At 43.5% G+C, this 26,587-nt stretch overlaps 1 protein-coding gene across 1 annotated transcript; it reads right to left on the bottom strand.

Annotated features, from left to right (window-relative positions):
• Positions 1-678: 678 nt before the first annotated feature.
• DERL1 (derlin 1) lies at positions 679-25,461 on the bottom strand. Its single transcript, XM_022553992.3, has 8 exons — positions 25,109-25,461; positions 15,311-15,422; positions 11,879-11,943; positions 10,788-10,814; positions 10,163-10,258; positions 7,970-8,022; positions 6,375-6,485; positions 679-2,934 (listed from the first exon to the last, which is right to left on the bottom strand). Exons 1-8 carry the CDS (start codon positions 25,259-25,261, stop codon positions 2,796-2,798), a joined length of 756 nt encoding a protein of 251 aa, XP_022409700.1. The 5' UTR covers positions 25,262-25,461; the 3' UTR covers positions 679-2,795.
• Positions 25,462-26,587: the final 1,126 nt, after the last annotated feature.

Below are 26,587 nucleotides of genomic sequence, written 5' to 3'. Positions count from 1 at the left end.
CCTTAGAAAGAAAATACAGAAAGGGGATTAAACTAATTCTGTCCAGTTCCAAGACTCAGACCCATGGGTGGAGGTGACAAAAATGCTATACAGCATACTACAATCAGATATAACCCCTAACCCAATGTTCTGAAGCATCCTGCTTCCTTATAATGAAAAACTAAAAATCCTGCTTCCAAGAATTAATCCTACAGGTATTTTCCAACACGTGAACAGAAGGAGGTACAAAAATGTTTGCTGGGACTTCCCTGGTGGCACAGTGGTTAAGAATCCGCCTGCCAACGCAGAGGACACGTGTTCGAGCCCTGGTCAGGGAAGATCCCACATGCCGCAGAGCGTCTAAGCCCATGCGCCACAACTACTGAGCCTGCGCTCTACAGCCCGTGAGCCACAACTGTTGAGCCCGCATGCTGCTACTACTGAAGCCCACGCACCTAGAGCTTGTGCTCCACAACAAGAGAAGTCCCGCTCACCGCAACTAGAGAAAGCCTGCACGCAGCAACAAAGACCCAACGCAGCCAAAAAAAAATTTTTTTTAAAAAGTTTGCTGTGCGGCTATAATAGCAACACACACTGGACACTCCTCAATGCCCACCAAGAGATGACTAGCTACATAAATTATGTCATATCTAAAAGAGGCAGCAGAGTAGGGATACAGAAACTTAAGACATACAACCATGAAGCTGTACATTTTAATTTACAATTCTTACCAATAAAAAGGATTAGTTACAAAATGGGAATTTCTCTATACAAAATTAGGATTTATCTTCTTTCACAAAGAGAATCTGCTGTCATGTCTTGCCTTGCCAAATCAAATCTCAAATAGCTTGCTTAGCTAAAATTATTCCCCAAAGATAGGTAATCCAGACAAAATTAATAAAAATTATCAGCTTCTTAAATGTGTTTAAGAGGAAGAATTTAATGAACATTTTGCCTTGAACTGAAGAATTCTAAGGAATACTTGTAACCTTCAGAAAGACTACTGCTCTCAGGCAGTTGAGCTGCTGTGACAGCGTGTGGGAGACTAGCTCACTTACCGTGAGAATCTTCTTACACATACAATGAGTCTCCACTCCTGCACAGTGAGTGGCAAGTATGACGTAACAGGAAGAAGGGCTTCTAAAATTTTACAAGTAAATTTTATTCTGGCCACAGGTCAACAGCAAACATATGACAGTTAGGGTTCAGATTCTCCCCGCCGCCTATTTTATCATATAAATTAAATATGAAGAGGTACACTCGAACAAACTTCATGAAAAACGAGGAGCGGATTTCAAATCCCCACTTCCTAGAATAGCACACGTCACTGCTTCAGAGTGGGGTGAAGAGTCATACTCTTAGCACACAGTGTCTCCTGCACAGAATCGCTGGTCAAAATGTTCAAAGCCTTCTCTAGTTGACTCAAAGTATGGCAGCCACTCAGCACTGCTCTTAGCAGTTTGCTTTCAGAATAAAAATATAAAATAAGAACCTGTGTGAAACGTCGCAGCCTTCAAAAAGCTATCCGGTGACAAGCCTAGCTCTGATGGAAAAAGCCCACCTGTAAAAAAAGGAGCTGTGGGTGAAGATGGTCTGATGTACCTTCATGACTCGAAATAAAAAAGCTCCTCAAACACAGATGACTCTAAAGCCATTACACCCAAAATTACGTGATTCACTTAGATGTGCTTACAACAGCTTCTAAATAAGATCTACATACAGAGGAGCTGCACCCTCCTCACGATTAACTGAAGCATATGGCCATGGGGGTGGGGAATGGGGCCTTGGTTTAAAAAAAAAGACAACTTAAAGAGGGTTTAAGGTTCTCCCTCCACTCTTACTTACTCAATAAACATACACCCAGAAGGAGAATGAAGTCAAATCAATCAATGCCCAGGCACCTCTCAAAGAGAGCTTCTCCCTGTGGCCAATGTGCTTTGGAACTTTCTAGCACAATACAAATCCGCTACTCTGGGTACACACAGAGCCAGTATGCCCTACACGAGATGCACTGGGATTATGCCCGCGGCTAAACACAGCCCCTGTGTAAGATGCAACTCCACTAGGGTTTTGATCACTTAGGATAAAAAATGCCTAGCAAGGACCTTCAGGCCTCATTAATACCGATCTGTGGTCCTCACTGACTCAGCGGTGCTTTTTTTATCAGAACAGCTGAAGAGATGGCAAACGGTGGCAACTGATACCAGGCCACGGCTATCCCAAAAGCTGAGGAAGCTCTTCATCTGTTGTCCGCCTTCTGCCCTACGGTTACTGTTCTGCCACCGTAAAACGCTGGGAACAAGGCCTCTGTGGCCAAGCCTTGGCAAAAGCCAACAAATAAAGCGAGCTTGTCAGAGGCAGGACCAATTCATGGGCAATCTCCTCTAGCTGGGAGTGTGAGGCTGGGGAAGGAGGAGGCAGGCGTGGGTGCGAGAAAGAGCTAAGAGCCCCCGGGACAGGGGTCTGGTGACCCAACGCCGGATACCCAGCTTGGTGCCAGCAGAGCGGAACCTGCTGAAACCCATGATTCAGATGGAAAAGGAAGAGAAGACACCAAAAACTAAGGTCAGTTCCGAAATCTGCCCAGTTGATATTTGTTCTTCTTAGCAGTAAGGACTTGAATGAGAATCACGAAACTCGAGGAACATATATTTTTTCTTCAGGATTTAAAAAACTGTTGTCTTGTACTGAAAGACTACATTCAGTGTGGGTCAGGTCCAACAGCGTTAGCTAGAACTCGGTGGTAAAGGTCACCCGGCACTGGGAGGAAACGTCATCTGAGTGGAGGGCTGGTGGGCAGGCCAGAGGCCACTCCGTCACTGGTCCCCGAGCCTAAAGCCCTGTCCCCAGTTGTGTCTCCCGCCTCCGCCGTTCTGGTCGGCGGCTCGCCTCATGCTAGCGGGGGGCACACCAAACCCTGACACCCCTCCTCTCCTGCTGGGCAGCCAGCGGTACCTAGAGCAGAGGGGGGAAGAAACAAAAGGAGAGAAAAGCACAGTCACTTCTCCACGCAGTTGTCCATCCCATCTCCCTTCCTGGGGTTCCCACGGCATCTGTCACATTGAATTACGTTCGTCTGTGGCCACGGAGAGGCTGAGGACAATGTCTTATTGCACTTTGCCTTTTCAGCACTTAGCTCAATGCCCTGACCACAGAAGTCACTCACTTTTTATGTTTTCTTTTTAATTTACTAAGCTTTCGCGCTAACTTCACACTCTAACTTTTTTTTTCCCTGATTATAAAAGCAATTCGTGCAGGAACAGTATGGAAACAAAAATATTACACCCACGAGCCCAACAACCAGAAAGGACCATCTATATAGCATTTTAGTTTATGTAACTATGGCTCTAACTGGCTCAAAGGATACAAAATAAATTCAGTTCCAAAGGACAAATCTGCAGCCAGCGTGTTTGAGCACCGCCCGGCATCACCACGATGCTGCTGGGTTCTTCGGCGTCCATCAAGGGACAGCGGAGAAGACAGCTTTCTGTCTTGGAATTTGGACGTGTTTTAAAGTTGATTCATAGTTTGCCCTCCAACTGCAATCTTTCTCTCATAGATGGTGGGAAAGCTGAGGCCCGAAAAGGTTAGCTGATTTCTCACCTTACAAATTAATAAATTAAGTCCCAGAACCGCTAAGAAAATGTAAACCCAGGACTCTATGTTCACAATAGTTTTTCTAACTACTTCCCTTCCTTGACTATTAGTAAACTGAGAATGTATTTTAACCTATTCCACGAATCAGATCCTGATGGTTCAATTTTTGTCTTGAAGGCAGAGACCGTGATCCGATACCTCTTTTTAAACCCCTCATGGCACCAAGAGCAAACCACGAGGGGTGACTTGCCCACAGCAGGAAGCCTGCAGAGTTCAACCTTATCATAAAGCATCTCCCTTACACCGGGTGCTGCATGTTTATAAGTGCCTCTCATCTTCACGACTGCCCTATGAGGTTGGCACTACTATTACCCCATTTTATAGATGGGAAAACTGAGGCAGAATTGAGCAAAGCTCTTCTAAAGTGACAGACAGGATTCAAACCCAGGCAGCCTGACTCTGGAGCTCATGCCCCACACCACTTCCTACACCTCACACTTCCGCAGGACACACAGCATGAGATTCAGGTGACAACAGTTAGTGACCGGAGTCCTCATGTGTTTACATCAACCCAGTTAGCTGCACGCTCCCTCCCCAAAGACAATTAAACCCCTTGTAAACAGAAAAATAGCTGTGCACAGAAGAGGATCTGTCTACTTTTCTAAGTGGAATGCAAAATAGTGATACGACTTAGAATTCTATAACTCGCATCCTCCCTTTTAAACAAATACAGTTTTATCATTACATCAACATGTATTTCCAAGCGCTGGTTTCCCAACATTCATGACGTTCTGGCACAATAACATTCCTCCAAAGTATGTAATAAATTGGAAGACTTAAAAAAGGCAACACCAAGGCTGTCTTGCTTTGCTTCTTACTCTGAGACAATATGGAAGCCATCGCCACTGCTTAAACAGATAGCGAAATTAAATGCAAGTAATTAGTATAAAAAGATACCCAATTATACATAATCAACAAAGATTTATGGTAATTTCAAAGCAGTTACTGCTTTTGCAAGGAGCTACATTTTGTCATCTGATCTTTATGCAAAATTTAACAGAAGGGCTTCCACCAACAGGGAAAGCTCAAGTGGAAGGCAGGCTCCAGTGGGCTGTCGATTTTGCCACTAGAATCCCATACACGTTGTTGCCCACAATTGAGAAATCTCTCCAAGCCATTAAGTCAGAATATGGCTGTTTAAAGTAAAATAGTTCTTGGCTGCCCCCCAAAGCAACAAGTTTTTTTTTTTTTAATGATGCATCTGCCATCCGACTCGATAAACCTAGATCAAAACTCCAAACCTGCTGTTACTGCGTCCTTTGATAATTAGAAAGCAGACTGGTCATTTGGGGTTTTTTTTAGCCTGAAGGCAACTCAAGGCTCACAAGAGAAACAAGTTTCTTCTTATGCTCTTAACGAAAAAAACAGAACAAAACAAAACAGGGCTTCCCTGGTGGCGCGGTGGTTGAGAGTCCGCCTGCTGATGGAGGGGACACGGGTTCGTGCCCCGGTCCGGGAAGATCCCACATGCCGCGGAGCGGCTGGGCCCGTGAGCCATGGCCGCTGAGCCTGCGCGTCTGGAGCCTGTGCTCCGCAACGGGAGAGGCCACAGCAGTGAGAGGCCCACATACCACAAAAAAGAAAAAAAAAAAAAAAAAAATACAACAATAGTGTACTTCTCTGTTTGTATACTGTATTTCACCATAAAAAACCTTCCTCTAACCTATAAAAGTAGGGGGAAGGGGTGCCTACTGCCCTCATTGACCCCCTGGAAGAATGACAAACTGGAAAACATTAAAACGAGCAAGATGTGAAAAGGGTTTTTTGCTTTTGTTTTTTGTTGTTTTTTTTTTAAGCTTCTAAGCGCAAGCTATTATTGCATACGCCCAACTGGAGATTAAGCGTGATTGTCAGGCCGGCTGTGACACCCAGATGGTGATTTCACTTGTCCCGTCTTCGACAGCCTTTTGCTTCACTGACAGAATGGTCACACTACTTGAATGCTTAAGTGTGTCAGCGTCTCTGGGGGCTCATCAGAATGCCGCCCCCCGCCCCAACTTCAGGAGCAAGGCTGAGAGCCTGTACTTACTGAGCATCCACTACTGCGCTGCTAACGGTAAACCCCACCTCCTGCAGACCCGTGAGACAGGGCCTCCCCCAACACACAGACTCGCAAACTAAAGCTCGGGGGATTTACTAAGTCACTTTCCCAATGTATGAACTAGTAGACGACGGGAATGGGATTCCAACCCAAGTCTGTCTCGAAACCAAAGCTGTGCCCCTGGCCTCCTCACTTTAGTAAACCCTGCAAACAGAGAAAGAACACGCACATCCTCCCAGGGGGCGGGACTATACAAGCCTCCCGTCTCTCATTTTAACGTTGAAAAGTCCTTTAAACATTCTGGTCTATAATATTGAATATAAAAATGTTTTAAACTGCTAACCAATGAGACTACTTACCCTCTTACCCCTTCCTCAGGCAAAATCTTGGGTAAAACTGATAACCCTGTCACCCTGGCCCCCTGCTGCACACACTGGATGCACACAGGCGTGCCGCCCGCTCTGCAGGGCCCACGGCTCCCCGGGATGCCTGAATCTAGGCTCGGCGGCCCCTGGCTACGAGGGCTCCAGGAGAAGACCAAGCCTTGGCTTGGAGTGACCTGGGCAAGTCCCTGGTTGGCTCACATTTCTCCATCAGACTGAGAGGGAAATCTCACCCCTCGCAGAGTTTTTATCAGGATGCTGACAAACATGGACAATAAGATGATTATCAAACGAGAGGGGGAAGAAACACTTACAAAAACTGAGGCGTGGATAGAAAATTCCTTCCTCCCAAGTCCATTGGGTATCTGAACATGAGGAAGAAATAAAGATGTCCAACAAGATTTCCAATTAGCTCATTGATGACCCTGCAAACAGAGAGCCAAATGAGTTTAAAGACATTCAAGCAGTGAAGTGAGACACAGCAAGTTTTAGCTAATAGCAGAGGGAAGAGATCCTTCGTGGCAGCCTGTTTCTGGTCGCTGGGAGTCTGTGACAGCTCGACAGTGAGCCCTTTTATAAAGTCTGAGAGGCACACGCATTCTGAATGAGAAGCAAAATCCGTCCTGCTGGACCAATGGGGCCTGTGCTCTTCAAGGCCAGCTGCCCCTCTGACATCTCTTTCAAGCCCCTGCCCATCCTCAACATGTTGTTTTTGCTACTTCCTGCCTCAGGAGTTGGGGCAAGCCACAAAGCAAGCTTTTGAACGCTTTCAGTCATGAATACCATATTTGCAAAACGTGGGTAAAACTGAAGGCTGGCAAGAGAGAAGCATGGGAGTAAGGAAAGGAGGGATGAAAAACGTCCACTCCCTCGTTCCTGGAACCATGGATCACGTCTCCCTCACCTCTTGGGTCCCTGACTGTAAGACATCACAGAGATCACTCTGGAAAGCTGACCTTCACCTTGTAATCCTAAAATAAACACTGCCCTTCTTCAATCTTCCCATGGCTGACACACAGGCCACTTCAAGGTTTTACAGATCAATTCTTACTGTTACATATCCTTCTCCGCCTCCGCCTGCAACATGATTCCTCTTAGGGACAAATCACCATCTACAACTGCTCCCAGATTCTGCCCTTCTGGGCGGCAGGGCAGTTTTACCAAGCCCCGGACTTGCTCTACTCTAAACAGAACCTGTTTACTCGATTCATTCCCTTCTCCCTGTGGATATGCAGCAGAAGTTAGGACCATATAGAGCAAAGAGGTCATCGCATTAAGAACTAGCACTAGCGAAATCCGTTTAAAAACGTTAAAAATATTTTGTGGTGTAAGAAACAGGAGTTCTTAGAATAACTGCATCTTGAAATCCTCCTTCCAAAATTCTGACTGGATGCATTCAAGATTTTCCTAAGTCTCAGGTCTAATTCCAGACTAGAAATTTGACCCTGTTTGGCCCAAACTTCTATACTATTAAACCACTGACAAAACTTCCCATCTGAGAATCTGTGCATTTCTGTGACTGATGAGCAGTTTCCAAGGCATTCTGGAAATGCCTTAAGAATTAAAAAAACAGGAATTTTACGCACAGAGTTGGCTTGGATAAAATTAGGTCTATATTTGCTCAATCCGGACAGTGAATCCAGAAATAAATATTTATTCAAAAACACATATATGGAAGCATACTATAACAAACAACAACAATAATAAAAAACCATTCAGTGCTAAATGTGCTTAAAGCCCTGCAATTTTAATCAATTACATCCAAATGAAATTATTTCAAAAGTATAAGGTACTAAGGTATCAACGTTGAGATTCTTTGAAGTGTTATAAAGATTAGAGAAGGAAGATAAAGAATAATGGAACTCTTCCAAGGGTTAGTTTGCAATTAAATAAATCTAATATCACTTACGAGCCTCCGATGATATAGTTGAATCCAAGGATAACCCAAGGTAAATAACAGGCCTAGGAAAGAATACACACAAACATGAATATACCTACAGAGGATACAGCTGCTAGGGGGCTGAAATGGGGAAGGTTCTATCGAGAAGGGCTTTTATAACCCACCACTGTAAAGCAATTATACTCCAATAAAGATGTTTAAAAAATAAATAAATAAATCCTTTGGAAAGTCACTGCAAAAGTTCCTTTTAACAATCTAGCATCATTCCTACTGTTTCAAGCCTTCTTACTTACTTACTTATTTATTTATTTATTTATTTATGGCTGCATTGGGTCTTTGTACTTTGTCTAGCTGCGGCAAGCGGAGGCCACTCTTCGCAGCGGTGTGAGGGCTTCTCATTGTCGTGGCTTCTTTTGCTACGGAGCATGGGCTCTAGGCACAAGGGCTTCAGTAGTTGTGGCATGCAGGCTCTGTAGTTCTGCCTCGCAGGCTCTAGAGCGCAGGCTCAGTAGTTGTGGCGCACGGGCTTAGTTGCTCTGCAGCATGTGGGATCTTCCCGGACCAGGGCTCAAACCCATGCCCCTGCACTGGCAGGCAGACTCCCAACCACTGCGCCACCAGAGAGGTCCCTAGCATCATACTTATTCAGATATTAGCAATTGGAGACAGAGTACTTTGCCCATAGTTTTCAGATCCAATACATACCCTGCTGAATTATAACAAATAGCTTTAGAAAGAAGATGAGTGTGTGGGACTTCCCTGGTGGCACAGTGGTTAAGACTCCGTGCTCCCAATGCAGGGGGCCCAGGTTTGATCTCTGGTCGGGGAACTAGATCCCACATGCATGCCACAACTAAGAAGCCCACATGCCGCAACTAAGGAGCCCACATGCCGCAACTAAGGAGCCCACCTGCTGCAACTAAGACCTGGTGCAAGCAAATAAATAAATAAATACTAAAAAAAAAAGAAAGCAGATGAGTGTCCTATGGATGCTAATAAAAACATGGTCCATAATAGAGTCACATTAAGACTCCTGCCAGCAAATTGTTACCAATCAGCTATAAAACACCCCATCTTTTTAGGTTCTCCTTTTACATATTTCACAAAATTACTTTGAATCTTTATCACGTTACACACTGATCTCTTGAACTAACACTCTCCCAAGTAAGACAGCTCTCCAGATGAATTCAACATTTGAGCCCCTGTAAAAAAAAAAAATTAGCAAACAGAACCCTCCATTAAGTAGGGTTGGGAGACCAGAAGGGGGAGCTCTCACGCCCTGTTTCAACAGCAGAGCCCAAGAGGAAGAAGACAGACTTCTTTCCCTGCAAGGACTCAGCCAATGAAAAGCTTCGTTTACCACACCTCTTGACTTCCTTTTCCTCTTTATATAAAGCGCTCTCCTTCCCTTTGCATGTAGGGACTTGCTCGTGGCTCACCATGGTTGCAGACCCTGAAATGCAGTTCTCCACTGATCCCAAGTAAACCCATCTTTGCTGCAGAAGTATCTGGCAGCCTATTTACTTGAGGTCAACACCCCTTACCAGTTTCAAGACATCATACTAAGAGCTAAGGGCGTTGCAAAAAACATCACAAACTGGTAAAGAAAGGGTTACACATCAATAGCTTGAAGGCAGAATGCGGTGACTACTATAAGAACACAGCAGAAGCCCAAAGGCAAGACCAATTCCAGGGAGGAGAGGCAGGAAATATGTTTAGTCCCCCACTCAAATTAAGAATGGGCAGGATTTACATGAGAAAGAAAATAAAAAAGATGTTACAGGTGGAAAGCTGTGAGAGAAGGCACAAAGGGAAGCGTTTGGGGGGGCGGGCGGGGAACCAATCTGTTTCAGCTTAAGTGTAAAATACATAACAGGCAATGATAAGAACAGACTGAAAGAGAGGGTTCCACGTGAGTGTCCTTCCTCCCCTCCCCCTACCACACACACATACATGAGATCACTCAGGACACATGCCTAAAGGGCCTGAGCTCCAGAGGAAGTGAGAAGTAATAGTCAGCAAAGGCCTCAGGGTTGGCTAAAGAAATCCAGGGGGACTGAGGCGGGGAGAAGGGGCTTGCCTACGGTTTACTGCTCTGCAGTGACCTCTTCTGCACGTGTCAGAAAGTACATCTCTGGGCTGAAGAGAGGGATTTCTGCAAAGACAAATGAAAAGGAAATCTTCCCAGCTAGGTTAGAGTACCTTAAATCGTGTTCCAAACCAAAATGATACAATCATGTCTCTGTTCAGCTGGGCCCAGACATAAAGTACTGACATGATCAGAGGAATCAGCAGCAGCTGCAAAAGAAACGAACACGTAAAGGCTCCAGAGGCCTAGCGCAAACCGACCTCTTCTCTGCTTTCCAACCTCTCCCCTCCAAGTAAACTCTCCCACGGTTATTCGAAAAGCAGAGGGAAATTCAACTCATCAGAATTACTTAATCATGCAATGCATGCCTTAAAATCCTCTAATAAAATACAACACAATTATATTATTTGGGATGGATTCAGGAATATCAGGGTCAAGCTCTGTTACTTGGAAAAAGTATGCAATAAAGCTTTACTTACCATGTATTCTCAATTTTTTAAAAACACATATCCACACACATGCGCAGAAAACACTGGATAAACCATCGTTCTCAACATTCATACATTAATACAGAAGCCAGAAATGAGCAAGGACAGTAATGATTTAGGTAACTCACATAAGAGCTTCAAAATACCATATAATTAACCACGCAGTTAATGCAATTTAAACTTCTGTCAAAGGTCATTAACAGTAAGTCTGAAACACATGAAAGGCCAAATAGTTTCAAGGGACACTTACCTGCATATCCATTGCTAAGCCAGTAATCTTGGTTTGTAAAGTTAAAGATCAGACACAAATAAAGCATTCTACACCTAATAAAAGTTCATTTCATTCCAGTTTTCTGAAGGAAAACACTTTTCTATAGTTCAGGTTGCTTAAAACACCCCAGAACACAAAGGTATCTAATAATCTTCACTGTGAACACGCTATTAAACTATCCGATGACGAGGAAATAGTAGAAATTAACTTCTTTGGCACATGACTCAGTTGGGTTGCCTGTGTCCTCCGTGCCCTGCCACTGTATTTTAGCAGCTCTCCTTCAATTAGGAGATGGAGGGGCATGTGAAACATGCCTCTGAAACAAATAATGCGTCTGCTCACATTCAGGGCTCCACAGCACAGGTGAAGTCCAAAACAATCTTTTTATCTTCCCTTAAGGAGGGAAAGGGCATCCAGAGTGCCACAATTTTCTGGCTCTTGGCCAAGTTTCAATGGACACTAAACCCCAAAGCCATTCTGAGCTCACCAACTGTGCACAGGACTTGAGCCACCAAGCCCCTTCTGCTGCTCTATCTGTAAAGGTCTGCGGCCGGAAGGCTGCTGACAGCTGTGGTTGACACACAGCAAGCAGAGAGGCATGCTGTGTCCTTTCCCAGAGCCAGGCACTTACAGAGGGACCGAATTACCATTTAGGACCTCGAGACAAAGACAGCACTAAAGTCAGAAAGGATGCTGGTTGTAAATTAATTTTCTGATAAGGACCACAGCTTTCAAAAGCTATCTCACGGCACGGAATCTCTCTGAGCTGCAGTCAACAAGCTGCCACACACCAGAACACAGAGAACTGGGAACAAGAAGAGGGAACGGTAATAAAACTCAACCAAATGTGGAAAAACCCCACAAAGGCAATGGTAGGGGAATGCATCACTCCACAGCTATGTGATTTACTACCGCTTTTGACAAGAACTTTCATGATTCTTAACTATTAACCATAGTAAACAAAGATGCAAATACTATCATTTAAAATGTTATGCAGATTACTGCCCATTTCCCCAAACCTGAAAAAAAACCTGGTTATTTCTGGCCCAAAATGACAGACGGAAGGATACCACGATGCAAATCCAGTTAAAGAGGAGCATGAATAAATAGTCTGCTGGCCTCCCATCAAAAGCTCCTGGAAACAAAAATAAGCCAAATGTCATGGTTCAGAATTTCGGAACAAAGAGACTTCTATGTTGAGAAATACTTCAAAAAATTGTAGAGAAAACACAAAATGAGAATATTTTAAAACCACTCCTCGGATGTAAAAGAAAATTTTAATATATAAAACCGTGTCCACAATTAAGCCCTAAAGTAAAGTTGCCTGGGTATCAAGGCTCATAATCTGTGTTCCCCTAACTGAATTCCAGTCCGTAAAATGCTCTGCTCAACTAGCACGAGCCAAAAGAAACCCAAAGGGAGGACAGTCAGGTCCACAGCTACTGAGACCCCATCCGCTGAAGCCCCTCACAGCCTGGGGGCCTTTCCTTCATGGCTCTCATCATGAGATGGAGACCTATTCGTGATTACCTGGTTAATCCCTTCTCCCTCCACTAGACCATAAGCTCCGTCAGGGGAAGAACCATGTCCGTTCTGCCTACCACTGTGGCTTCTCCACACAACTAGGCTGGGAAGCACTTACTGCTGTTATGACTGGAGACACACGTACGCGCACACACACACACGCACGTGCACACACACACGCACGTGCACACACACGCACGCTCACTACAGCGCAGTCCGGCACTGGGCTCACCAAGAGGATTTGGTCTCCGTCTTCCAGGACCTCACATTCTAGCAAAGGAAAACAATGGTGGGGGAGTAGGGGGCAGCCACACCTTTCCATGGCCCTGACTCTTCCTACCATATCTGTGAGGGACAATGGAAAAACCTACACCCTCTTTTCGCACATGAGGAAATACAGTTACATGACCGAAGTCACATGGCTTTTAGAAGCAGAGTGAAGTCTAATTACTAGTTCAGTGTTCTTTCTGCTATGCCACATACTGGGCTTTGTCTTATTACTGGGCAGAACAATCAACATTGGCCCAGCTCTCCCTTCTAAGGATGATCCTCATGCCTCCAGCAGCAAGACTAGGAGAGGGGCGGAGAAAAGGACAAATGACTGTAAGTTCCCTCTATCTCAAACGGTTACTTCCCCCCACACACACCCCATCACAATTACATGATATATACAGTCCATTTAAAAAAAATAATCCTGGGCTTCCCTGGTGGCGCAGTGGTTGACAGTCCGCCTGCCGATGCAGGGGACACGGGTTCGTGCCCCGGTCTGGGCCCGTGAACCATGGCCGCTGAGCCTGCACGTCCGGAGCCTGTGCTCCGCAACGGGAGAGGCCACAACAGTGAGAGGCCCACGTATCGCAAAAAAAAAAAAAAATAAAAAGACTGGCTATGGGATAACTGTTAAAGATGAGTGATGATTAAAAGGGGCTCATACTGACACATGCTACAACATGATGAACCTCAAAAATATTATGCTAAGTGAAAGAAGCCAGTCACAGAAGGACACATAAAATGTCCCAAATGGGCAAATCCATACACAAAGTAGATGAGTGGTTGCCAGAGGCTGGGAGGAGGGGGAGGGAGAATGGAGACTGCTGGCTTGGGTTTTTCGGGGGGTGATGAAAATGTCTGGAATTAGTGGTGATGGCTGTACAACTTTGTGAAGATACTAAAGACCACTGGGTTGTACACTTTAAAATGGTTAACTGAGGAACTTTATGTTAGGTGAGTTTTCTCTAAATGAAAAGGAAAAAAAATAAAGAGGTTCACTAACCTTTCTCTCTACTTTTGTATATGTTTGAAAATGCCCCATAATACAATTTTTAACAAGTGGTCACGGATCATCCACATTTAATCTAGAGTTTACTACTGATATAAAAAAAAAATTCCTCCCACGGCTTAACCCTCAATTAAATCATATCAGAGGGGTAGAATGCTAAGCAAGTTGGCAAGGGAGAATGAACATCATATATTCTGGTAGATTTAAGGATCCAATCCCTGATATGGCGGTCAGAGTCCTGGTTGTCAGTTTCACCTCAGCCAAGTCACTTTACTTGCTTGAATCTCCTGTTCTTCCTTTATAAAACTAAGGGAATGGGCTAGGTCCCTTCCAGAAGTAATAGTCTATTACCCAAAACTTTGTATTAACACGGTGATTTCCCTCTTCTTAAAAAGCACCTAACAGCAAATGTCAATTTAAGGAAAAATGATATTTGACACCGAATGTCCAACCTTCTATATCCCTGCAGTTGTGAGACTGATTCACAATTCTCAAGCATATGAGCACTGACTTAGATTTAAGGGTAGCTCAGAATTTTCTATCCTGAGCTAACAGCCATCAGGTTTCTAGTCTCTGAAGTTAGACCACATTTTCAAAATCATTTAGGCTTTGCCAAATTATATTTTGACACAGCAGTCTATCGAGTTATTGCTTCTCAGTATAAGTAACTCAGAAAAGCATATAAGGTATTGTAGAAAATAAATAACAATTCAGTAAGAAAGTTTTAAGAAAAGAATTTTATAGCTTATCCATATAGGTAGTCATATCTGAAAAACTACCATGCTATTAAAATCCTGGCTATATATTTTTTAAAAGTTGAGTGCTTCATATTGAGTATAAACGCTCTAACACCGTGAATAATAATTAAAAAAAAAAAAAGAGGGACTCCCCTGGTGGCGCAGTGGTTAAAAATCTGCCTGCTAATGCAGGGGACACAGGTTCGATCCCTCGTCCAGGAAGATCCCACATGCCACAGATCAACTAAGCCTGTGCACCACAACCACTGAGCCTGTGCTCTAGAGCCCACGAGACACAACTACTGAGCCTGTGTGCCACATCTACTGAGGCCCGCGCACCTAGAGCCCATGCTCCGCAACAAGAGAAGCCGCCACAATGAGAAGCCCGCACACCTCAACGAAGAGTAGCCCCCGCTCACCGCAACTAAAGAAAGCCCACGCGCAGCAACGAAGACCCAATGCAAACAAAACTAAATAAATAAATTTATTTATTAAAAAAATTTTTTTTTAAAGTTGCATGTTTCAATTACAGAGACTAAGTCTAGGCTTTTACTTGCATAAAGTAGTGTTTTTCAACCCCAATTTAGGAGATATATACACTTCAGTCCAATTGTGCTTTAAAGAACAGGGACTGCTGTGTGACAGAAATGAGGGAGACGTCACATGAAGTGAGAGGCACACACAGGAGATGGACAAGATGTGTAAACCTCTGCTCTTGTATTTTTTTCACCTATAAAATGGTGACACTGCTGCTTACATCTCATGATGATGCTGTGAGGATTAAAAAATGAATAATCTAAGCGCCTAGTAGACTCCTGGCACAGTCACTACTTACTGTGCATTTACACCATTATGTAATTTCTTTATATATGCCACCTGCCCTCAAAATTCCTCCAATAAGTAAATACATGGATTAGTAAATTAGACAGAAACAATACTTAAAACAACCACAGATAACATACCTGTTTCGAGTCGTGCAGAGTACTGATATAAGAAATATAAATTGACCAAATAAAGAAATCCAGTTCCTGGACCCACAGGGAAGTAAAAGGTGGCAGTAATCGGCCTCCAAATCTGTCCAGATCAAAATAAACACGGCTGTTAGTTTCTCTAAGATGGGTGTTTGTTTGCTTGTTTTTCTTTTAACTAAACAAAATTAACCCTTGAAAAACATTCTCCTCAGTGATGAGAGCTACCAAATGGACATCACCAATATAACTCAAGAAAACTGAAGAAAAGTTCATATTAGCTACAATGACTTTGATGTGCAAGTCAATGGAATGAGATGGCATCATAAAATAAACAATAAATATTTCTAAACAAGTTGAAAAAAATCAATACTAAAGACATATATGGTTAATCTTTACTGAGATCAGGCTTATAGTTATGCCTATCAAAAACGAATTACAGTATAACTGAATCACTTTGCTGTACACCTGAAACATTGTAAATCAACTACAGTGGGAAAAAAAAAAGAAAAAGAAAAAAGATTTATGAAGATAATTTCCAACAGTATAGTAATTATCTCTATTTAGGAAAAGAATACACTGGGATGACAAACCTTGTCAAAATAATGTCATATTCAAAAGACAGAAGTAAAACAGGAACTTTCCATTCAAATCAATGTGCTATTTAGGCAATATGGATACATAACTTAAAAATATTCCCTTCCCCCCAAAAAACTGCAGAAGGTCTACAGTGAGAAGTAAGCCTCCCTCCTGACCCTCAGTCTCCCAGCTCCTTTTCCAGCAAGAACGGATCCATTTATTGTACTTCTTTCGAGAAACAATCATTTCTATTACTATTATTCCTCCCTTTTCATCCTAACTTACCTTGCACTGTTCTATACCTTGTTTCACTCCCTTGAAAAAATATTTTTATAGGCTTCACGATATTCCTTCTGTGTGGATGTCCAAACTTCACTGAAACTATTACAATGCTACAATGAATATCCTCTTTATACATGTACATATAGGATAAATTCCTGTGAGTCAACCTGCTAGATCAAACATTTGCATTTAATTTCAGCAGATATTGCCAACTGCCTACAAAAATGTTTAACCGATTTATACTTCCTCCTAAAATGGAGATTAATGTCTGTCTTCTCTCCACAGCTTCACCATTTAGTGTATTTCACAGTCACCAATCATGTTTCTAAAGCTTTAGCATTTTCTTTCTTCATTTTTCTACTCAATTTGCATTTCTTTACACATTATGGAAATTGCCCTTTCTCATTGTTGCAATTATTTTCTGGTCTGTCATTAGTCTTATGCTTTTGTGGTATTTTTGCCATATAAAATGAAATGTAAAAGTTTAATTTTTATGTAGGCAAATGTATCCATCATGTATCACGTTTACAAGTACTTCTCCCCTCCAAGAATACAACAGTGCTCCCAGTTGTACTGTGGTTTATGTAAGAAGTGAGAAAGAGAGTCAACTTATTTTTCTAGACGGTCACTAGTTTTCCCAATACTATTTACAGAGTGACCCATCTTCTCTCCATTGATTTGAAAAACTACTTTCATCATATACTGATTCCCTTTTATAGGAAAGTCTACTTTTAGACTATCCTGTTTGGAATCGAATGCCGATACCAATACCAAGCTATTTTAATTTCTAGTTTTATAACGTATTTTCTTATCTGGCAAAGTTATATAATTAAATAATCCCCCTCCTGTTTTTCTTCCACATATGTTACAATCTTCTTGGCTAGTCTCCATATTACTTTTCTAAATGAACGAGAACCAACACCGTTCTTATTTCAATGTGATAAAGACAGTTTCCAGCCAGAAAGAAGTCTTTCATACCTTTCTATTGAGCTTTCGATTTCTATCTTTTTTATACTCAACCACCAAAGCTGAATTATCTAATTGTTTGTGATATTTGAAAACTCAGCCTCTTGCACTTTCCAAGTATACAACTCTATCTGTAAATAAAATTTTGTATCTTCTTCTTGCCTAATTTACTGGCTAACACCTCCAGAATAATGTTAAGTTATAGAGGTTGAAGAAGATGGCCTTCCCAGACTTGGAAATGCCCACATAATGCCGGCTTTTGTCTTGAGAGCTGTGTGTCTTATTGCATGAGTGTGAAAGATATGGTCCCTACATCAAGGAGGTCTCGATAATGGGGAGTCTGTCCAAAGAAGCAAGAGTAGGTACAGGAAGGGGAACTTTTGGTCTTGGAAAAATGAGTACAAAGTCCCAAAGAACTGCAAGAGCACAATAATGAATGGGTATTGCTCACGATTTGGGTGTGGCTAGAATGCAGGGCATTAGCTGTGGGGCTGGCCAGGCACAGCTGACAAGTCAGGTTCTCCAAGTACAGAACTGTAACCCTCAGAGCTTAACTCCCTGTGGAGGAGAATGCACTTCACATACCCCAAAAGTCACTTCCAACAACCTTGAACTAAACCAGTAAAACAAAATAGGGTAAAATTCATTTTGGTTTATTCACAATTTTATCTCAGAAACAGTTGAGTCTGATGGAAAGAGCACCGGAAAGGATTTGAGAAGACAGAGACTTCAGTAGGGGCTTACAAGTCAGCAGCCCTGAGTCTCAATTCCCATTTGTAAAAGAGGAGTGATATACTAATACTTGCTCCATTTTGGTTAATGGTTTAAAAAAAAAATAGTGCACTATTATGCTCATTTACATGTCCTAACTCAGGGGGCAGATTGTAGAGATGAGGAGGCAGAATGAGAAAGGCCAAGTAATAGCCAGTAAGTGGCTGAGCTAGAATTCTGTCCCAGACAGCCTGACTCCAGAGTTTGTAATACTAATAAGCCCCTATTTTACAATGCCTCTCACAAGTGACATCATTACTATGAGATATAATAAAAATCAGTAAAAATTTTTAGTACTACTATACTACTTGTATAATCCTGAAATGAACTGAGCGTAAGCTCACAAATTCACTCTCCCCGCTTAAAAAAAAAGCATTGGGGGTAAAAGGCCAGAAGCAAGCAAGCTGTGGCCTTGGCTCGGGGCCTTGGAAAAGTCTGGACCTGTGAGTTTGCATCTTCATCTACCCAGTAACATCTGTCCTTTGACTGCCGCCTTCCTCATCTCACAGATTTTGTAAAAGGTTGGAATTAAGAAAGCAGATTAAGAAGGTGCTTTGTAAAAAAATTTGTGTGGGCATACAATTATTACAATCTTTTAGGAGACACGTGCTGACCTGGTTTTTACAAATTCACATTTTAAACTCCCCCTGGATTCCTCTAAGTTACTCCAGGCCTGATTTTGGAAAAGAAACCTCAGGGGTTTTCTGACTACATTTTTCACTAACACTTGATGCCATGATGCTATTTTTAGCCACTGTGTGCACCTGTGCTTTGGAAATCAGTGTCTGTCAAAATACCGCACACTTCTTTTCCCAGTTCATTATACTTACCCTTGAGGTATACTTGCTCTCACCGATCTAAGGGACTTAGTATTATTTTTACATCACTTTAAAATTATAATCTGAAAACACCAGGAGATAGCTCGTCTCTTCAGAGGGACACAGTGTAATATATTCCTGAAATTCCCCTTGAAGGTAACCAACTAAATCCCCTCCTCTCCTCTGATATGTAGATAGTTACGATAAGGAAATGGCTTTATTTTCAGGGCTGGGAGTGGTGAAGGCACCTTTCGAGCTTAGAAAGCCTGCACTGACCCGTAAGAAGCAGCCAGGGGCAGTGCAAAGAGCCTGGGACTTGCAGGCAAGCATCTCACTTTAACCCCACAGCAATCCCAAGGCCGGAAGCATAATCACCCACCTTTTCACGAGGAAAGCTGGGCCCTCATTAGAGTTGAGGTAACCCTCCCAGAGTTCCTCACTTAACAAGAGCAAGAAGCCCACGTACTCCCTGGCGTAGAGGCCTTCAAAGAAACATCAGACACTGCTCGTCGTCAGCTGCTAGTCCGACAACTTCTGTTGAGTGTTTAGTTCAACCATCCTTCAACAAAAACCTCCCAAACAATGTGCTACTGAAATTATTACAAACGCCACCCAGAGTCTAGGGCAGGTTTTTTTAACTATCAAAAACAAAGATTTTTCTGCAACAATACAGACTGGTTGATTTGGAGTTAAAGAAAGTCTGCCTGGGTCATCAAGCAAGTAAGAATGAAGAGCACCCATGTGCCAAATGCTGATGTTAGCAAACTCTGGCTTTTCTCTCTCTTTTTTTTTTTTTTGGCAGGAGGTGGCGGTGTGGGGGAGAGGAGCCTGGGGGTGGGGCTGGGGGGACACTAGACAGGCAAGAAAATCAAATGAAAGGCACTCAGTCTCAACTGAGGACGTTAAACCAGCTATTAGGAGCCATCAATTCTACTCCTAGGTACGTATGCATACCTATGTTCACCAAGACGTGTTCCAGAATGTTCACAGCAGCACTACGCATTCTAGCCAAAACTAGAGCTACCCAAAAAGCCCGTTACCAGCAGAAAGGGTAAATAAATGGTGGTCTGTTCACACAAGGGAACAATATAAGGATGAGCAATCTATAACCACATGCAACAATGTGGGTGACTCTCAAACTGTTGAAAAGAGGCTAGACACAAAAAAATACATATTGTACAATTTCATTTATAGAACAGTAAGAAAACTGGCAAAAACCATCTATGGTATTAAAAGTCAAGACAGTAGTTACCCTTGCAGTGGGTAGTGACCAGAAGGGAGCAGTAGGAAGGTTTTGGGGATGCTGGCTGTGTCCTGATCTGGTGGCTGGTTATATACTGATGTTCAATTTCTGAAAATTCAACAAGCTATAAATATATAATACATACACTTTCCTGCTTGTATACTGCAACTCAACAAAAAGTTTAAAAATGAAGCTATGAGCTCACCCTTAGCTACAGACCACAGCAGAGCTGTCTTATGTGGACAGGATTGCAAAGGAAAGATTTTAAAGCTGTACATACCAGAACACTTGCCATAAAGTTCTAAATCCAAACCCTGAGGCTACTTCTATGCTCAGCCCACAGACCAAGTTCATTCCCCTTACAGTTACGGGTCTATATGACTCTCTTTCCCAACACACTCAGATGAGTCTGCTAGGGCTGCTGTCATCAGGCTAAATGTGAGAACATGAGCAAAAGCTTGGCAAATATAAGCACCAGGCCTGGTCACAGACTTGGTTGGTGCTATTTCTTTTTGTTCCCGGAAACAAATTAGAGAAATTGAGAGTACATATCTTCCCATTTCTAGTCAGGACAAAAAGAAGGATAATAATCCAGCAGTTATGTTTTAATTTCAATTACAAATTAAAATTAGAATATTACTGCCCAAGGAGAGAAGGCAGCAATGGCAGGAATTATTATTGACTAATAAGTAAAAATAGGCACTATTTTTTTAATAGATTATCTACCAGATTATTTACTGGACACCTTACATTTTTTATGTTTTTATATAATAGAGGCATGAAGTGGGTAACATTTCTCCTCAATTTGAAGATACTCATTTTCATGTTCCTGAAATTCGGACGTGCCTTACCATCAATATATTCATTTAATGTAATCTGTACTCTCCTCCCCTTCCAAAAAATTGTATTAAATTAAAGGAGCATCTTATAACCAATGGAGTTACAACACAGTTAACTCTTAGAACAGAGTTAATATGGTATTAAATTCTCCCCACTTTTAGGTGGGGAAATTGAGGCTCAGAAAGGATAAACAGCTTGCCTGAGGGCATACAGCTTGCAAGGGGGCTAAGCCAGGCCTGGAGACCATGACTCAACTACTTGAAATCCCACAGTCTTTCTACTCTAATAGAAAAGGAACAATAATTTGCTACGACTGGTTTGAAAGAAATCACCCTCAAGAATGTTTCGTTAAACACTTAACTATGTGTTTGGGTAGATAGGATGCAAAAGAGTGAAACAAGAGCGCTTAGAACTATCTTGAACTCACCAAAATAGAAACTGAAACTGCGGCTGCCGGGTAACGCTGACCTCCGGATGTTTATGGGGGTTAAGTGAGGTATCATATGGAGAAGCCCAACACAGATGTAAGGCAGTGATGTTATTTTGTCCAAAGAAATGAAATCTCCCGTGTGGGCAGCGCTGGGAGACATAATCTCAGAAACCACAAGGGCAGCAGCAAAGTGCAGCCTCTCTTCTCGTTAATCAGGGACCAATATGGAGGCATTTCATCACTGTGTACTATCTGATCAACGAGTCTTAAATGTAAGAGATGAGGAACTTTAGGCAACAGTGGAGTGAGTCTTAACATACACCTACGCCTTTCCACTTACCCAAACTAAGGAAATAACATTTTAAACTTTAGAGTTCCAAACCAACAAGCTACTCAGAGGAAACCCACAGATAAGGAGGAAAAGTAACTTTTGTCACTTCCAGCATGAATCCACAATTCTAAATTGAGCATTTCCAAGTTGTCCAAAGATGCAGCTTTTAAGGAAAAGAGGAGCCTCTAGCAGAAAGCACACCACAGGCTGTGTGTCCTCACCCATCAGCCTCTCAGATGCAGTTTTTCCTTTAACTGCATTTGCAAATGAGTTCTTCCAGGTGGGTCTGAAAGCTAAACCTGTCCAGAAAGAGTAGGAGTCAGAGTAGCAGAAAGAAAGTATAGATACTGGTCTCTCCACACCAGGGCAGTGAGCACACTGTCCTGCCTTCTACCAGCAGCTTCTCCCCCGTTTCAGGATAACAAGCCCTGCCTTCTACCGGCAGCTTCTCCCCCGTTTCAGGATAACAAGCCCACAAGAAACAATGCAAGGAAGATGGGAACATTATGGAAGGTGTGACATGAATGATGACCTTTCTAATCAGTTCACCACATTTAATATTATACACATGTAGGCTATTAGAAAGACTTACTTTTACTAAGCTGACTACAGAAACAAGCAAGATTTTGCAAGGAGGGCCAAAGAGCCAGTTTTGACCAGGACCTTCTCATTGATGACCACTGACGATTTACAATCATTTACGACCACTGCTCCTCAGGCGCCGCATTACCTAACATGCCACAGGGCACAAAGTGCACAACATTCACTGCAACAAGTATTTTACCAAAGCAAATAGAAAAGAGTCTGCCATTCTGGCCGCACACCCAGATCATATTCTAATACTCAACTGCCTGCTTAACTTCTCCACCTGGATGCCTAAAAAGCCTCTCTAGGCTTAATATGGTCAAAATATAACTCTTTATTGATACCTTTCTCCACCCCCAAACCTAAGCCTCCCTAAACATTCCCAATCTCAGAAAAGAGCTGCACCAGGCACTCCATTGCTCCTGTGAAAACAGTGACATCTTCAAGTCCTGCCCCTTCACATCCATTAAGCTGCAGTGTAGTCTACTCCAACTCCCAAATCTATCCACTTCCATCTTCACAGCCACTCTGGTCCAAACCACCATCTCTCTTGCCCTCTAACTTGACTCACCTCTCTGATCCTGTTACCTAGCCCACCCTTTCCCCCATTCACATACCAAGTCCATCCCACAGAGAAGCCAAGGCAATTTTTCAGTCCTTTGTTCAAAAGGCTCTGAAGCCTTTCTAGTGCCTTCAAATTAAAGTTCAAACCACAAAGCCCTACACAGTCTAGCCCCAGCCTACCTTTCCTCTTTCACTTTATTGCACTCACCCCTGGCTATCTCTCTGTCCTCAACTACCAATCCCCGTCCCTACAGCTGACTCTGTACTAACCATCCAGTCTTCTTTCTGTTTCCAATTCCTGCCTCTAAGCCTTTCCCTTATTACTCCTTCTTCTTGGAAGATTGTCCCCAGAGCCAGATCTTCCCAAAGCTGGCTCCTCGCCATTCAGATTTCAGTTCAAATACCTTCTCTGAGGCCTTTCTGGAACACTTCATCAAAGTCACTCTCCGTCACACACCCCTCTCTTATTTTCTTCATGTGAGCTGGGACTTCTTCTGTACTATTCATTATTGTACCCCTAGTGCCCAGCACCGGCAAGTACCCAATTATTTCCATGCATTCAACCCATATATAAGCACCTGCTATATGCCAAACACTAATCTAGGTAACAAAGACAGTGGTAAACAGACAAGCGGCTCTCATGGAGCTTTATTCTCTGAAGGGAAGCAGGCTAACAAACATCAAGGGGTGATATGTAACCAAGAAAAATTAAGGATAAGGGAGACAGAGTGAAGGAGAGGTACTATTTTACATGGGGCAATCAAATAAGGCCTTGCCAATAAGGTGGCATTTGGGCAGACTTGAAGGAGGTAATGAGATAAACCACGGTTATCGTCCTCAAGCAGAGAAATAACATGTGCAAAGGGCCTGAGCAGGGATGGAGTTAGGTGCTGAAGAAACAGAAAGGATTCCACTGTGGAGCCTAATATACAAGGTGGAAAGTAGTAGGAGATGAGGTCAGAGAGGCAGTAGGGGCCTTGCAGGCCACTGAAAGGACTTGAGCTTTACTCATCCAGTTGAGAAGACATTAAAAGGTTCTGGGCAGAAGGCTGCCAGGATGTGATTTATGTTTTAAAAGGGTCACTCTAGCTGTCTAGAGAAAAGATTGAAAGGAACAAGGCTGCTACGATAATGGCTTGCAGTAGAGAATGAAAAGGGATTGCATTCTGGACATCTGTCTAAAATAAACAGAATTTGCTAACAGACTGTGGGATGTGAAATAAGAAGTCAAGGATGAGTCCATGACTTTTAGGTTGAGCTCCTGTAATAATGGAATTGCTATTTACTTCTAGGGAAAAGGGTATTGTTTTGGACACATTACGTCTGAGATGTCTATTAGTCATCTAAGTGGTAATTTCAAGTATACAAGTCTGGAAGTGAGATAGATCTGGACTGAAAATATGTATATTTGTATTTGAGAATCTTCAGTTTGTAGAAATTATATAAAGCCATGAAGCTACATGAGATCACCCACAGCTAGGGAGAATATGGAAAAGAGGTCCTGGGGTACATCACAATATTTAAGGATCAGGAAGGTGGGGAACCAGCAAAGAAAACTAAGAAACAGCCAGTGAGGAGAGAGAAGACAAGAGTGTGTTACCCACAGTCCAAACAACGTGTCGAAATTAATGTCAGATCTTAGTATCCGACCTGCCACTGATTAAAGATTTAAATCACAGAATCCAGTGAATAAAGATAACCTCCAGAAAACTAATATTCTCTTGCCAGGAATGTTACTCTGGGCTGTTTCCTTCATGCCTCAAAAAATAAGGACTTCCATTTCAGGAGCAATTTACTCTTTACTCACTCCTTCATAAATACAACTACTACCTGCAAGATACTAGATCAGGATCTGGGATGCACATAAATAAACTCACTCTTTGCACCTCGGGCTTCAAATCACTCCTACTGGGAAGAAACTCCATTAACATAAAAAGAACTCAGCTGGTAGTTGAGCAAGGCGACGTCCACATGCCATCCACGTGGGTGGCAGAGGGAGGTCAGAGGGCAGCTACTCCAGGTGGCCCCAGGTTGCTACTCACTGGCGTCCAATAGATTGACAACTATCAGACTTACCTTCCCACTGCCGCCTTCTCTGAGTAGAGGGTGGGGAGCACAATTTTAATGGAAGGACGAAATCAATCCCTTCCCACCGGGCCAAACCGTGTTGTCTCCCTCCACGTCTCCAGCTACCCAGGCCCACGCTCAAACCCCTTGGCCTCCACCCTACCCCCTGGCCACAGGACCCCGCCCTAAACCGCTGGAGCCACCGCACTACAAGTCCCACCAGGCACCGCGCGTCCGCAACCAGCCGGTCTACGCTCCGCCGCTGCGGGGCCACCTGGGGCCTGTAGTCTCCACTTCCCCAGTCGCCGGTCAGTACCTGGAAGCGATAGAGAAAGGCTTCGGGCCAGAGGAAGAAATAGGCCGGGCTGATGAGACCGAGTTTGCCGACTAAGGGCACCGCGACGGTGGCGGCGAACCAATAGCGCGTGATGGCCGGGATGCTCCTGAACCAGTCCCCGATGTCCGACATCTTCGCCTCTTCGGTGGCCGGGATGTGCAAAGCCGCCCGACTCCTGTCCCGGCCCCCTCACGACGCGGTCCGCTGGGCAAGTGGGAGGTGTCGAGGCGGAAGCCGCCCCAGCCCCGTTGCAGAACGCGGAGACCGGCAGACGTGGCGCCACCGAATTCGGACGAGCGAGGGAGAATTCGGCAGCGAAACTTCCCCTTCCGGCGGCCGCCGACGACGTTAACCAGAAGTCCCGCCGCTTAAAGGGCGAGCACCGTTTTTACCACTGGGCAGAAGCTCGGTGGTTCGAAGGCGGGAGGGCGAGGGACGGGTCCAGGAGGGGCCGACCTCACGACTGGTGGGGAACAGTGGTTGCCAGGAGCAACGACAGATACTCCAGCCAATAGCGAGGCTGAACGCCCTCTACCCAGTTCCTGCCGGATTTATAGCCCAGGTGGTTCCACTTGGAGGGTGTTTAAAGGGGAAGGAGGAAAATAAAGTACAATGTAGCCCCTCAATTGTCCATCCTTTCCACAAATGTTTATTGAGGGCTTAGTAAGTGCGAGATAGGGTTTTAGACTCTGGAGGTGCTGCAGCTATCAGAGCTGTTGTGGTACCTTCTCTCCTGGAGCTTCCATACAAAGGTAGGGAGGTAATGAACAAATAATTGAATAAGATAATTTCAAGAGAGTGGTAAGAAAAATAAGGAAGATAAGTTAGGATAGTGGGGATAGAGTGATGGAGTGGGAGTGCAGAAGTGTGGGGAGAGATGGCCGCTTTCGATGAGAAAGGTAAGGGAGAAGCTGGAGGAGGTGATCTTTGAGCTGAGCACACACACACACACACACACAGAGATCTGGAGAGTTTTCCACACAGAGAAAACAGACACTGCACACACAAAATGTTGCCTGCCATTTCAGTAAACAAAGAATGTTGACTTCTATTCCAGTAAACAGGGAATGTTGCCTGCCATCAGGCCCTTAGCCACTGCAGCCACCCAGATGGTGTGCCCTGAGGAGAATTCAGGGTGGAGAAAAACAGGATACTGGCCCTAAATAGTTAAGGTGCATATCTAAGGAATAATTTCAATGAGCCAGATTATTGCACCTTCCCACACAAAGAAAAGCACTAAAATCATTACCTTGAGATGTCTGATTTTTCCAATTAGCAGTAATCTTTTGACATTTGACTACATGGTTTTTTTGTTTGTTTCAGCAAAAACTCCTATATATCTTGGCTTCTCCCTTACCTCTTTGGAGCAGTTCCTCAGAGCTATCTGAGAGGCTATGTCCTGGGCTATAGTCCTCAGTAAATTCCTCAAATAAAATTTAGCTCACAACTTTTAGGTTA

Source organism: Delphinapterus leucas, chromosome 17 (genome assembly GCF_059928025.1).
Source record: "Delphinapterus leucas isolate spDelLeu-1000000601 "Yukka" chromosome 17, BTC_Dleu_Yukka2, whole genome shotgun sequence".
Classification (NCBI taxonomy): domain Eukaryota; kingdom Metazoa; phylum Chordata; class Mammalia; order Artiodactyla; family Monodontidae; genus Delphinapterus; species Delphinapterus leucas.
Note: the sequence above shows the minus strand (reverse complement) of the source record. Positions and strands in the feature narration are given on the sequence as shown.